The sequence below is a fragment of the Pecten maximus genome, chromosome 2 (assembly GCF_902652985.1).
Source record: "Pecten maximus chromosome 2, xPecMax1.1, whole genome shotgun sequence".
NCBI lineage: Eukaryota > Metazoa > Mollusca > Bivalvia > Pectinida > Pectinidae > Pecten > Pecten maximus.
In genome coordinates this window covers 41,543,289-41,558,631 of record NC_047016.1, presented here as the reverse complement: position 1 = coordinate 41,558,631, position 15,343 = coordinate 41,543,289, and the positions used below count along the sequence as shown (strand labels likewise).

At 36.2% G+C, this 15,343-nt stretch overlaps 2 protein-coding genes across 2 annotated transcripts; one reads left to right on the top strand and one right to left on the bottom strand.

Moving 5' to 3' along the window:
• Positions 1-1,489: 1,489 nt before the first annotated feature.
• Positions 1,490-6,214, bottom strand: LOC117322114. The gene is made up of 7 exons (XM_033876871.1): positions 6,092-6,214; positions 5,870-5,912; positions 5,068-5,260; positions 4,295-4,448; positions 3,918-4,126; positions 3,394-3,542; positions 1,490-1,735 (listed from the first exon to the last, which is right to left on the bottom strand). The coding sequence occupies exons 1-7, from the start codon at positions 6,144-6,146 to the stop codon at positions 1,591-1,593; spliced, it is 948 nt and encodes a 315-aa protein (XP_033732762.1). The 5' UTR covers positions 6,147-6,214; the 3' UTR covers positions 1,490-1,590.
• A 1,290-nt stretch (positions 6,215-7,504) lies between these two features.
• Positions 7,505-14,285, top strand: LOC117322113 (mucin-2-like). Its single transcript, XM_033876870.1, has 10 exons — positions 7,505-7,557; positions 8,368-8,415; positions 8,570-8,655; positions 9,226-9,333; positions 9,639-9,765; positions 10,319-10,410; positions 10,875-10,937; positions 11,382-11,502; positions 11,767-12,792; positions 14,030-14,285. The coding sequence occupies exons 1-10, from the start codon at positions 7,530-7,532 to the stop codon at positions 14,170-14,172; spliced, it is 1,842 nt and encodes a 613-aa protein (XP_033732761.1). The 5' UTR covers positions 7,505-7,529; the 3' UTR covers positions 14,173-14,285.
• The last annotated feature ends 1,058 nt before the right edge of the window (positions 14,286-15,343 follow it).

Here is a 15,343-nt window from a genome sequence, read left to right as displayed (position 1 = left end):
GCTCTGGCCGTTTAAGTTCCGTATGGTTCGACGAAACGGTATTACATCACGTGTATCTAGTCTTACAGTACGAGTATCTGGTCTTACAGTACGTGTATCTAGTCTTACAGCACGTGTATCTAGTCTTACAGTACGTGTATCTAGTCTTACAGCACGTGTATCTAGTCTTACAAACGTGTATCTAGGCTTACAGCATGTGTATCTAGTCTTACAGCACGTGTATCTAGTCTTACAACACGTGTATCTAGGCTTACAGCACGTGTATCTAGTCTTACAGCACATGTATCTAGTCTTACAGCACATGTATCTAGTCTTACAACACGTGTATCTAGGCTTACAGCACGTGTATCTAGTCTTACAGCACATGTATCTAGTCTTACAGCACATGTATCTAGGCTTACAGCACGTGAATCTAGTCTTACAGCACGTGTATCTAGTCTTACAGTACGTGTATCTAGTCGTACAGTACGAGTATCTGGTCTTACAGTACGTGTATCTAGTCTTACAGCACGCGTATCTAGTCTCACAGTACGTGTATCTAGTCGTACAGTACGATTATCTGGTCTTACAGTACGTGTATCTAGTCTTACAGCACGCGTATCTAGTCTTACAGTATGATATCCAGTCTTTCAGTACGTGTATCTAGTCTTACAGTACGTGTTTCTAATCTTAAAGTACGTGTATCCAGTCTTACAGTGCGTGAGTCTAGTCTTACAGCGGTGTATCTAGTCTTACAGCACGTGTATATAGTCTTACAGCACGTGTATATAGTCTTACAGGGCGTGTATCTAGTCTTACATCACGTGTATCTAGTCTTACAGCACATGTATCTAGACTTACAGCATGTGTATCTAGTTTTACAGTACGTGTATCTAGTCTTACAGCACGTGTATGTACTCTTACAGGACGTGTATCCAGTCTTACAGCACGTGTATATAGTCTTACAGCACATGTTTCTAGTCTTACAGTGCGTGTTTCTAGTCTTATATCGGTGTATCTTGTCTTACAGCACGTGTATATAGTCTTACAGCACATGTATCTAGTCTTACATCACGTGTATCTAGTCTTACAGCACATGTATCTAGTCTTACAGCATGTGTATATAGTCTTACATCACGTGTATCTAGTCTTACAGCATATGTATCTAGTCTTACAGCATGTGTATATAGTCTTACATCACGTTTATTCAGTCTTACAGTACGTGTATCTAGTCTTACAGTACGCGTATCTAGTCTTACAACACGTGTATCTAGTCTTACAGCACATGTATCTAGTCTTACAGCACATGTATCTAGTCTTACCGTACGTGTATCTAGCCTTACAGTAGGTGTATCTAGTCCTGTAGTGCGATTACGGTGTTTATTTGTATAAGGCTGTCGTGATATGGACTTTTATAGTGTCTGATATGGTATCGTGTGTGCCTTGTCTAAAAGTGCTTAATTTATCTATCAATCTACATTCTTCGACATCAATAAACTTAGGATGGTGATCATGTTGTGAGGTACAAATGTTTTATTTCCACGGAATCCACAATAAATCAAATGCATGCTCATATGTTTATTTTGACATGATAAACTGACTCTAGTACGGTTACATACATATCCGCAGTCCACTGGGGTACTCGGGATGGTTGTTTGTGTAGACTTTGCTGAGAACATTGAATAGCCATGCATCATGCTTTTTTAACCAAGCTCTATTCTCTGTCTCCGATGTACAGATATGGGTAAATTCACACCTACAAGTAAAGAAGAACATGCATGATTGAGTAAGTAAGCGTGTAGTACCATATATGGTGTTAGGATACGTGACCCGCTTCCTTGCGGTGTTATTATTTGTCCTCGATTACTGTAAAAATGTTGGACCTCAGTATGCTATATATACACAATGTTAGGTAACTGTTTGGCATTTTTACAAAGCGAAGTTGTATAATATCAACAGAGAATACCAAAATAAAGACGACACCGTAATTCTAACCCAAAGTCAACAAAACGAGGACAACATACGGACAAAAGTTTACATTCGCATAAAAACTCTTGAAAAAAGTACAAGTGGAATCAGATCAGGTGTTCCGGAAGGCTTAGCGTCTATTGTTTCATTGACAACACCAGTCATACAAATCTTTGTCAAACTGTATGATGTAGTTGGTGATACCATTTTGCTAGCCAATAAAGTAGAAATGGTGGTCAGTTAGCGCCACAGAACGTATGGATTACTTTAGATGTTTCTTGCTGATACTCTGGTTTCATCATACAAATATTTTGTCCGAACCAATCACAGTGATATAAATGAATCTATAAACTTGATTCACAATACTTTTAAAATCGTTCTGTGTCCGTTACGACGTAAAAATTGTAATTATTCGAGGTGACTTAATTTGGGATTTTTTTCTCTCGTTCTTTCTACAATTTTTATTCCTTATGTTTCCATTGGAATAACCTAAAATTCGGAGTTCCGTTATGCGTTCGCTCCTGTGAAGAAGGGTTTGGTTTCTGTCTCCGGTGAGAAAGGCTTGATATTCTGTCCCTGTGAGGAAATATTTGAGATCTGACCCCTCTGATAGAGACTTTGGTCTATGTGCCCTGTGATGAAGACTTTGGACTATGTCCCCTGTGATGAAGGTTTTTGGCTCTGTCTCCTGTGATGAAGATTTTTGACTCTGTCTCGTGTGATGAAGGTTTTGGACTATGTCCCAAATGAGGAAGTATTTGGGTCCTGACCCCATGTGAGAAAGACTTTTTTTTGCTGTATCCCCTGTGAGGAAGGCTTTGGGCCATGTCCCCTGTGAGGTGTATTTGGGCGCTTTGGTTTCTGTCCCCTATAAGGAATTATTTGGACTCTGTCCCCTGTAAGAAAGTCTTTAGGTTTTTTCCCTTGTTAGAAAGTACTTGGGCTCTGATGCCTGTGAAGAAGGTTTTGTACTCTGTCCCCTGTGAGGAAGGATCCCGTATTGGTTCATTATTTGTGGATCCCCGTGTGTCATTTGGTCAATCATTTTTTGACACCGTTTTTCATTTAACACATTATCCTTGGACTCCGTCCTTTAATGTTTGTGTTTTATTTGTGTGCTAGGTTAATCGCCCCGTAAACAGAAAGCCCCATGAGAAATACAAACCGATACGTGTAGAGAACGTCGAAACACGCATCTATAATCTTCACCTGAGATTACGTGGCTGGCACTTTAACTTACCGAGCCATCGCGGCCCCCGTCCTTGATTTTATTATTTATTTATTTTTTGATACAAATATTTCATTCCTCCAGCACAGGAAATTATATAAATATGTATATATACTTACAGCTATGCCATAGTTTTTAAACGATCTTAATGTGTTTATGAAGGAAGTAAAACAATATCTCGCCAAACTGTTCTATCTAAAGCATCATTCAACACCTACTTGTTCATTCCCCCGGCAGGCCCGTCATCTCGTGTTATGACATTGAAGAACGATGCAGTTGCCTCCGCCCAATATTCGTCTTTGTTGCTGAGCTCGTACCCAGGATACCAGACTTGGTGTTGGGCTGCGTAGTTGTAGGCGGTAATGAGCTGAAGAGAAAATGATCATGACTTTACCCCGGATATTTTCGTGGGTTGTGGTCGACCGCTTGATATGGATGTAAAGTTCGAGGGCAATATATACCTGACATTAAATTCCAGACTGCCTAACGTGGCACCTGCTTTTTCCAGGTATAATACATTTATCTAATACATTTATTTAAGCTTCTTCTAAAATCTATCTTTGAAACGCAATGTCACTTAAATTGGTATGTCCCGCTGTTTCATTGTCCGCTAAACCTGACCATGAAACACCAGATCACATTTTCCAACTGCATATCAAAGTAATTTTGGAGTCTGCAATTAAGTGTTTCTTTTAACAGACTTGAGTATTTATATTGAAATCGATTTACAATCACATTTTACCTGATCTCTGTATGTTTTTGGCATATACATCAATACCAAGTGTCCAAATTCATGCACAAGGATGTTTTCCTGTCCACCCTGCGGGTCGCCAGTCTGACAGCCGATATTGGTTGAAAGTGCCACAGATCGGGAATTGGTAATTCCGGCAATTGTTGAATACTTACGTCCGTCAGTCGTACACGTGTATGAGCAAGCCCCACTGCATGTTCCTGTGACGTGAGATACATTGATGACAGAATATTATAATAAAATATCGATAAATAAAATTTACGGAAAGCTGGCATGAAATCTCCAAGCAACGGAAAGTTTAAGTTAATAATTCAGTAATGGGTTATCGAGAATATGTATATGTAACTGCAGAAATGGAATAAAGCTACCATGGCATTGAGGAGTGTCAGCTAGATGTGCATTCTCAGGAAATGCAGTGGCACCATCGGCAGCCGTAAATATTCCTACGCCATGACTGTTCGCTACTCCAGCAAATATATCCGCGGGCATGTATTTTACCATGTAGGACACAATGACTGTCGCCTGGTGTAAAAATAGTATATGTTTTGATAATGTCCACAACTTAATTGTAAAAACTGTACCGTATAATGGTAATAATTTAAGTTATAAGCTGCCTTCTTTAGAAAATAAATGCCCTACGTCAGAAAAAAAAACGACGTCATTTAGTGACGTCACGAACATTGTTCACTACACAAATGGGAGTTATGTTAGATATATGATCCTATAGCTTTCTTTTTGGTTTGGTCAGATTATATAGTGACAATGCAAAGCAAATGGAAATATAATAATGTAATAGTTTTAGAATGTCATAATACTAGCAGTACAAAGAAGAGTATTGCAATAATTGTGATTATTATCTGTATATTAAAGTATTGAACAGAATATCATATTTCTAGTACATTAGCAAGTAACATTATTAATACAGTATTACAACAGTAATAGTACATGTGGTATAAAAAAGAAAGAACGTAATATTATTTTTTTTTATCAAATGTTTATCAGGACAACAAATCAGGAATGAATACGAATAATCAATATAAAGGACGTAGTAACAACCGATACACAATTATTGCCTTTTGATAAGGTCGATACATATTTTTATAAACCTGAAAAATTATATCAACCGAACATTAATGCCTACCTTCCACAAGATGTCCTGAGAAACAGCCTGTGTGGCGTCAACGTTGATAGTTTGTGCGAATATTTGTGGCGTGGAGTATATTTTCCCCCCTACACCAACATACATACTCTTTAAGGATGTCTTTGTAGAATGGCGATGTTGGTTATGGATTTTAGAATGAAGTATAGCATAGCGAACGTCTTTGTCCAACGAGCTTCGAAAAACAACAGGAAGTTTTGCTACTGCATAATATGTTAATAGGAAATACATTACAAGGTATGTTCATGCGTTGATAATCGAGCTATAAATCATGATAACTGAATCATATGGAATATTACCAGTATGAATCATGGTACTAATTATATTTGATCAATGAAGTAAATTTGAAGCAACCGTCCAGAAAGAGGAAGTTCACACCGGCACATAATACGTATCTAGATACAATACATCAATAGAGGCTTAAGATACTTCCAGTCTATATCATCTTGGCGATTCGGGAGCATTTACATGAAGGTCTATGGAATGTCCAAAAACCAGGTCATATACACATGATTGATTTGATAAACGATTTTTTGAAATACATACAATGGGAATGAACTCATAAGCATTTGATATCCCATTTGCAAAACAAAACGCGTTAGATGGATACTATTATGTAATATGAAACAGAACAGCAAAATGGATACACATTTTAAGTAGGAAAACACAATATGGCATATACTACATGTCCAACTTATATCTTATAAAGTGCATGTGCATGGAATTTTAAACACAAGTGTTTGAATATTCTATATTAGAATGAGAGTCAGACTTATAAACTTACTTTAGCGCCTCTTCTGACAATGGGGGTGAAAGACTTAGTACCGCTGAAATTGCGACATTAATTACATATAGAACGTATTAAAATGGAGATTTCTCATATAGTTGTTTTATATCTAAAATATTCGACAACAATTACGAATATGAAAGTAATAAATGAACGCTTAAATGGAATGCTGTGCATTATGAGTATCAAGTTCTGTATATATTTCTTGTTAATACGTACATATTATAATACTGGCTAAGATCAGTATACAACCCTGTGGTGCTTTGTCGACCATGTTAGCGGACGTAAGAAATGACCCTCGATTAAAGCGGTAACGTTCTGATCTGTCTCAGAGGTAATGTATATGTATGGAACTAAGCAGCTGGTTTCGGTCGTTATCATCATAGGAAAGTAGCTGTCTCAGATAAACCTAATCGTACAGGGTGACATTGACAAGTGTGATCATCATCAAGTTTTATCAGAACAAAAGATATTTTGGTTAACCAGCACTCTCTAGATCAATGAAACACAATTGGAGCCTAAATATACTATGAATAAACCTCCACATTGGACAGTTTTGGCCATTACAGACTTCACTGTTATATTCTAGGGATCAAAAGAAAATCTAAGAAAATAATATATCCTTTTAACACCAAAACATATAGGAGATGTGTCTAGCGATGTTTATACTGTACTGATTGTCTGAGGGATTTTAGTGTTTAATTATAACTATACCATGGCTTAAATAACTCATTTAATCAACTATGTTTCTTACTAGTGTTTATGAAAAATGAATTTTGTATTAAATTGTATAAATTGTCGTATAAGTTGTCCTGAACGCGACCTTGTTGTACTATGGCAGGTAAGACACAGCTATTAACTGATAAGGAAGTTTTCTGTAGAAAGAAATAAGGCCAGCGTATTATAGATAACAATCTAAAAATAAATGGTATGATACAGTTTTTTTGTACTACATTATCCATGTGCATGGTTAGTTATTGTGCATAAATCTTACTGTTGGCGTCATTCAATGTTACGAGATACTAGCTTGTAACAAGGAACTGTGTTTCTTGTCGATTATACACTTACATTGTATATATTGTATTTACGTTTTGCGTTGCAGCCTCAATTTATCTAAATATGTATTCTATATCTATCGGTATTAAATTTACAGGATTACAATGCATTTTTGATCAGATTATTTGATCAACTCCTTGTTTATCGCCTCAGAAACCTCTCCCTCAAAAAAATGCACGATTAAGATTTCCATGAATCTTTTCCAATAAAACGTGAACAAAAATGAAATAATATCTGGAATGTATACAGTTAGTGAACAGTTGCTAGAATATATTATGGGGCATTATGCAAGAAAATGTCAACACCTAGAATAATACCACCCACCACCCCTACCACCCGCGTAGTTCAAAACAAATATTTTCGCAAATGATGCACATGCTAAAGGGAGCATTTGAGCATTTCCAATGAACTGGTTACCGACCTAGACAAAACCAACCCTACACGTGCTATTACATGCATCTGTATTTTCGGTAATATGCGTAATACTTTCTTAGATTTATACATGTGCTGTCCTGTAAGAAGTTGTGTGACGTATTGATTATGTTAATATGACCTTTGAACTCCGATTACTTTAGAATGGTGTCGCGGGGTTCAGGGGAATATGGAAGGAATTTGTGCAAACGTAAAATGTAAGTCTTGTTATATAAACAATTAGAAGTAAAATGGTGTATCGATAACGGAATCGTCAGTTAATTTCGTCGTTACATAAACAACCTCTTATAGACGACAGTAAAATATGTAGCATTATGAGAACGATACCATATTGTCTCCGTTTGCTCATATCATAACACAATGCATGTTAATGTTTAAGTTTTAAAGATAATTTTATTAATCAATTTTCTTATTAACACTGGTTATATGGACAATATATAACCAATTATGCATACTTATCAACCTAATGCCATAGGAAATCAGTTACAGCTGGGTTTGCGCCGTATATATTAGCGGCAAAATCTCATACTTATAACTTGATAAACGTACAAAATGTCTTCAAGTCAATTTAGGTCAATTTCATGTGAAATTTATCTCAAGTTGACATAAAGTTTTCACCTTGTATTTGCATGAATATTTTTTCAGGTCAATTTCAGGTCAAGGTTTTTAGGTCAAATTTGCATAACGAACTTTTCACTGTGTACATGTCATTCGCTTAAAATAATTATAATTTATTTCATTTGCTTATTAACAACTCTAAATTTGAAATGTATACAATTAATTTCCTTTATTTCTTAAACTTGGGTTTTTGTCTTACCTAGGCGATGATATAAAAAGTAAATTGATTTTCTTTAACATCGTTCAATTTTGTGTACATTATTGGTTGGGTAAAATGAGATTTTATTTTCTATCGTAATCAGGAGATATGATTAATGACAGTGCTGTTTTTCTAATGTGAATTGTGCACGTGCAGCTCGTTTCACTGATATATCACCTTCTATTTTTAGTTGCACTGATCGCTATTCTTTATTGTTGTTGGGTACAGGCATTGCAAGGTAAGTACATTATACTGACTTTCTTTAATAGTAGTGTGCTTAATCTTTATAACTAAATTGTTCAATTATATAACATTTTGAACACAACAAATTATGAGAATAATGAAATAACTATTTCAAATTTGCATATATATATGGCTATCTGATTCTCCAGCTTCTGACCCTGTCACGTGTCTCCAATGTGAAGGAGTGACCTCAATAAAAGACTGTAATACAACGGTCACTTGCAAACCTAATGAGGTGAGCGTTAGTTTCGTACTAATCTTTGTTTTACCCACCACACAACATGCTTAATCAATGAAGTGATGGTATGATGGAAAGAAATATATCGTTGATTATTAACTTTTTTAAGACAGTACTAACATATTGTGAAACATATTATTCATGCTGGTCAGGATAGCTATAGTAAAAACGTTATCTAAGACGCTATATTGGTCATTCAAGTCGGAGGAAGATAGCAGAGCTGTTATCGAAACTTATCGACACTAGCAATGACTTTATTGGTTGTGATAGATAACCCTTTATCTAATAATAACATATTTTGATTGTTTATATAGAGACTTATGAGATACATTCGTATCGTTAATCGTTTTCAACTTCATGTTGAAATGAATGAAAGCATCATTTCAGTTGGGAGGAAATATTGGCATTACCATATCATCTAGATAAACGGTTAGATAGAAATCAACCTTGACTACTACTTAACACTTTTTAGGAAATATAAAAGCAAAATTGATTATTAAATGTATTACATGTTTAGAACATATAATATAGGTAAGCGTCTTATGTTTGAATTGTTTGTTTTCATAGGTTTGTTTTGTTGAACGATTGTCCGTTTTAAATGGGACGGATCCAAACTCATCTGCACAGAATCCAGCCGTAATTATCCTCCATAATGCTGGTTGCAAGGGAAGTGGGGTTAGTATTCGAGTTCTTCATAACTTTAACATAGTTGCAATCTACTATGTGTCATAACCCTGTTTGTGATTGTAGCATCGTGCTTGCTCGCTCTCCCAGTCTCTTAAACGTTTACATTTGGTATCAAATCATATGAGTGTCATGCTCACTGTCAGTCTCAGTCTTAGAAACGACTATAAGTTAAATATCAAACCTATGTTTGTGATTATAGTAGCATACGATGAATCCCAGAACATTAGACATTAAGAATTATGTCATGATGTAAATCTGTGTGGTTCAATCCGATTCTTTTTTTATTGATATAGGATTGTACAGAGTTAAATTGTGACGCTGATGCATCACAAACGGGGGTCGATGGTTACTATGGCGTTCGCACCTACCATCACTGCTGTTCCTCTCATGTTTGCAATGCCCAGGGTTTCCTTTTAATCCGTAAGTTCAATGAAAAACTTTTTATGCAATGCATTAAATGTTTTATACACATATCTTATAAACCTCATCTAGTAATGGCTTATTTAGTATTTAGAAATAGAAAATTTTGCTTGAAAGATGCGTATGAATGGTTTGTCAAAACATGCCTAAAATGTCACCCATGATGTAGAAGTATATCTAATAACATTATAACAGTTTTCTAGTAATGATCGCTTACAAGACCGAAATCAACCCAAGGTATATGTTAATGATCAACTATAAACTTTCTTCGTTATGCAAATTAGTCTTTTTTATTTTATTTTAAAAGATAAAAAAGAGAATCTCAAACTTCTGGTGCGTGGTAATGAAGTAAAGTATTTAACTGTCCATTCCTCTTTCAAATCGATCATTATTACACTTTTTTCGGAAATGTAGCCTTTTAGATATATCAAACACTTTTCGTATTCAATATTTAATGTGAACATTCGTTTTCAATATCCATTTTGAACATGTATTTTATTTCTTAATAATAACTTTTTACAATTAATTTCCTGGAAACCTTTTCATGATTTAGAGAATGATCCCGGTAATCGTCTCTGCCTTACGTGCAATAATGCTGCTACTGTGGAAGATTGTACAACTATTAAACAATGTGGACAGGACCAGGTAATCCGTTTATATAGTATTAATTGTTAAATTATCAATTATGGACATTTGGCGAGGTCAAAATGGTGTTATACCAACCTGATAGAATAAGATAGTACATGTAACCGAAGGCGAAGCTCGAGGTGAATATTTCAGATTTTACCATGTCGATTTAACACCATATTTACCGAATCAAAGTTTCTAAAGTTTAATATTAGATATTAAACTTGTTTGCAAAAGGGTGGAATTGCATTATGTTAACCCAATGTTTCTAAAATAGAAACAGTAGGTTAATACCTCACAAAATGATCATGTTTAAACCAATGATAAATAACGAGAATCGTGCCATATCTAATATATTATGTATTGTCAAATAAAATGTATGTAGATAGTATATAACGTTATACCATCAAAACATTGGGATCAGTTTTGACATATATGCAGTGTTTTATTAGTGCATGTAAATGTCACTGTGCTATTTTTAGATGTGTTCCTCATCGCTGCTTTACCCTGACGCTAGTATGAAATTGGAATGCCTCCCGCAGAAGGTATGTTTTTGTTTAGAAACTAATTAAATAACAAAATCTCGAGCGAAGATAAATTTCATCCAATAACTCACACTTAAATTGACGTTTCTGTTTAATTCTGTATAACATAAAATGCTCAAGGATATTTTCGAGTATCAAGCATCAACCTGATGTTAGTTTCATGGTTCGACCTCCCTATGTCTGCCGTCGAAACAAATATTAATCTACCTTTTTTCAGATAAATCGTGATATTCGTTTTGAGGTTGCTATTCAATTACGAAAATATAAGAAACTAATACACAACGGGCATTTCCTATCACTCAGTATTTGACCTTGCAACTAGAATATTTAATCGTAAAATAATGATTTTTTCTGGAATACCGTTTCCTCTTCCATCCAAATGCAGTACAAATACATTAGATAATGTAAATAAAGGAGAATCCTGTGTATTTCGTCATTCAATAGGTGTGTGACGTCGTCAACAGACCCAAAGGAAAGCGACTTCACACTGGTGATGTCCTCACTACTCGATGTTGTAACGGCCCCTTGTGTAACAATAAAAATATGTACGGCTCATCACCTACAGGTAAATTAACGTTTTACCTGTCAAAATATGTACGGCACATCACCTACAGGTAAATTAATATTTGTACCATCAAAATATGTACGGCACATCACCTAAAGGTAAATTAACTTTTGTACCCGTCAAAATATGTACGGTACATCACATGCAAGTACATTGTAAGTCAACCTTCGTAACAATCAAAATATGTACTGCACATATAATGATCTCAAGGCCCATTCATATTATATTAATATGTAGCATATCATATTATTTATGTTTTTCTAGTTCTCGCTACTTCAACACCAATTCCACAGCGGTGTACCGAAGCAGACATGATCAGTCTTTCTACAGTAATACCAGCGGTAACTACTCATAGTACACGTTCACCACCACGTCCACCGACGCCAACACCAGGGGCAAAGGTTGATAGAAGTCCTGTACCAACTCCCCCATCCCCAGCACCACTGGCACAAATTACATCACGACCAACTCCTCCTCAACCTGTATCAACTGCTAGTACAACTCCGCAACCAACACCACCACCACCTGCTCCAGGGGTTTCTACAACTCTTCGAATTGCTCCACCAACTCCAGCGCCAGTCATCCAAACGACTCCTAGACCGACCCCACCAACTCCAGCTCCTGTTATCAATACAACTCCTAGACCAACTCCACCGACTCCAGCTCCAGTCATCAAAACCACTCAAAGACCAACTCCTCCGACACCTGTCCCTGTCATCAACACCACTCCAAGACCAACTCCTCCGACACCTGTCCCTGTCATCAAAACCACTCCTAGACCAACTCCACCAACTCCAGTTCCGGTTATCAATACCACACCTGGACCAACTCCACCAACTCAAGTTCCAGTCATCATTACCACTCCTAGACCAACTCCACCAACTCCAGCCCCGGTTATAAATACCACACCTGGGCCAACTCCACCAACTCCAGCCCCGGTTATCAATACCACACCTGGGCCAACTCCACCAACTCCAGCCCCGGTTATCAATACCACACCTGGACCAACTCCACCAACTCAAGTTCCAGTCATCATTACCACTCCTAGACCAACTCCACCTACTCCAGCCCCGGTTATCAATACCACACCTGGACCAACTCCACCAACTCAAGTTCCAGTCATCATTACCACTCCTAGACCAACTTTAGCTCCAGTTATCAATACCACTCCTAGACCAACTCAAGCTCCAGTTATCAATACAACTCCTAGACCAACACAAGCTCCACTTATCAATACCACTCCTAGACCAACTTTAGCTCCAGTTATCAATACCACTCCTGGACCAACGGGTAGGTGTATTTCTTGTCCTTATCCACAGATAACGAATGTATCCATTAATTAATGACCTACATAGAGACATTAGAAACGTATGTCTGCTGCATTACTGCTCTACAATGTAGTGTCTATGTGACATCAAGAGAGTGTACATTTTGTTTGTATCGGTGAAGTTTTTGAAATTTTATAACTTTCCCATAGCTTGCGTTAGCATGTATCTACCTGAAATTGAAAATGAAGAAAATTAGTACAAATACATAAGGGACAACATGTATAGTAAGTTGTCTTTATTTAAAGTGTTTTTTACATTCATCATTGGCGTTAAAAGACTGTTTCAGTTCATGTCTTGTCATAGAATATTTCCTGAGAAGAACTCATGGTGAAAGCGTTAAACATATGAAGTTAGTAGCGTTGATCCAAGAAGTCAATAAAGTATATGCAGACAGTATGAAATAGATAAACACAGTATAGAAATAATCATTTTATACGAGGGCTGATTGATAAGCTGTGAGCCTCATATTGAAGGATTTGAATTTTGCCGGACATATTGTATCATTTTTCAACATAATCCCCTATTGAAGGATTTGAATTTTGCCGGACATATTGTATTATTTTTCAACATAATCCCCTTCAGTATCTACACACTTTTGCGGTGTTTAAGGGCCTCAATGCCACATTTTATAGAACTCCTTTTCTAGGCTGTTTAGAAAGTCATCCACAGCATATTAGGGTTAGGATGCCTGAAATAGGTGTTTTCAGTTTCGGAAATAGATGAAAGTCTGATGGAGCGAGATCAGGTGAATGAGGCGGATTCTCAAGCTATTTAAAGCCACAATCGTAAATGACAGCCATGGCAATGGCAGACTCTTTCAACCTTACCCTAACCCTAACCTATTTTGTCTAAGTTGGAAAAATTGCTTGTCTTGTTTACTTTAGAGTACTATTTCGTCGATATAAACTAACCAAATCAGACCAATCCTTGGGTACACGGCCCTATATAGTCAGAGAATAGTAGGACTTAAAAAGAACATCCTTGAGTACCCCCTTCAATACGAGGCTCACAACTTATCAATTAGACCTCGTATCTACTGTGTAAATAGTTTTACTTTTTATATAACAAATTATTTCATACGTAGAAAGTGCGATGAAATGAAGCACTCATCATATTTGATAGAAGATTATTGTTCCGATTATGCAAATGTTATGATCTTGCCACTGCTTATGCCTGTATTGACTATTGTTCTCTTTAAGGTGTTGGACAGTCATGTGAGGATAAACCTGGAATTCGCTGTGAGTTCATGGCAGAAATTAACATTTGTTCCGTCTACGATCTGGCAGTTACCTACTGCAAGAAGTTTTGTGGTCTGTGTGCAGTTAATAGAATAAATAACTGAACGTTGGGTAAATGTGAAGTTGTTCATTACATGATATTTTTGAAATTACAAGGTAGCTAGGATTCCATCGAAAAAACAGACCTATTACAATGTATGGATCCTTTGATTCTTACAACAACAAAAAAAAAAAAATCGAGAATAGCATATTGACAGATACACAATACAAAGAACGTGGATGGAAATAAAGGAACATTTTGAATGACAGAGCATGATCCCATTACTCGTGAATCGGCAGTATGTAAATAAGAAACTGTTACCTTACAGCAAGCTGCAAATTATAGCTAATTCAACTAGTTTTTAAATTTCATATATGAATCGCTCAATATCAAAGTCACTAAATCAAAGTCGCTAGAATTTTAGCCCTACACAAAGAGTAAAGACCGTTCTTACCTGGAACATATTATGTTGGTGATCGACTTTGTTAGCGGGGATGCACACACTTAAGCATTGTACATAGCCATCTAACGACTGTTTATAGTGACTGATCTGGACTGCATTATCGGCTCATCTTATATTCAAATATATTAAGCTTTCATTCAACAGATTTACGAAACTTTTGCAATAGATTGACCTCATCTTTTACTATTCATGAACGTAAGTAAAACAATCGTTAGAAGTTCGCGCACAAAAATGTAACCTTTGGATTTTGATATCAACAACCTATTTATTTGCACTCGCTAAAATAGTCCGATTTACGGTATAATGTTGGGAACAAGAGCAATCTGATAATATATATATATTTATTTCAGAGAACCTTTCAAGGCATTAGTCACACGCTATAACACTATGCCTGACTATTATGTAAATTATATTAGGTCTTTCAATTGCACCTATAATTGTATTGACGATGTGTTTTTTTTTTAAATGACACAAACTTGAACGACCATGTCGTTCGGATATGCCTTCGGAAACTTGAAAACAAGGACCCCGCCGACTCCTTAACGCTTACCTCGATCTTTACTTTCAATGTAAGAAGATGTACAGTTTACAACTAACCCAAATATAAATACTTTATTTCTAGATAGCAATACCAATGCTTCTCCTAACTATAGTATTTGGATTATCTTACTGTTTTAATTTGTTATGTATTCATTGGCGTATTCTTGATACCCCGGCGTGATAAAATAACTTAGGGTTTCTTGAGATGCGAGTTGAGAATGACAATGAAATA

What these genes read in the sequence shown, in the direction of transcription:
- LOC117322114 (XM_033876871.1), bottom strand. Translation starts at nt 6,146, where the DNA reads ATGGTCGACAAAGCACCACAGGGTTGTATACTGATCTTAGCCAGTATT. An exon ending in TGACACTCCTCAATGCCATG is followed by an intron (nt 4,127 to 4,294) that starts GTAGCTTTATTC and finishes CTCACGTCACAG; the next exon opens with GAACATGCAGTGGGGCTTGC. An exon ending in CCTGCCGGGGGAATGAACAA is followed by an intron (nt 1,736 to 3,393) that starts GTAGGTGTTGAA and finishes CTTTACTTGTAG; the next exon opens with GTGTGAATTTACCCATATCT.
- LOC117322113 (XM_033876870.1), top strand. Translation starts at nt 7,530, where the DNA reads ATGGAAGGAATTTGTGCAAACGTAAAAT. An exon ending in AATTTGTGCAAACGTAAAAT is followed by an intron (nt 7,558 to 8,367) that starts GTAAGTCTTGTT and finishes TTCTATTTTTAG; the next exon opens with TTGCACTGATCGCTATTCTT. An exon ending in TACCACTCCTGGACCAACGG is followed by an intron (nt 12,793 to 14,029) that starts GTAGGTGTATTT and finishes GTTCTCTTTAAG; the next exon opens with GTGTTGGACAGTCATGTGAG.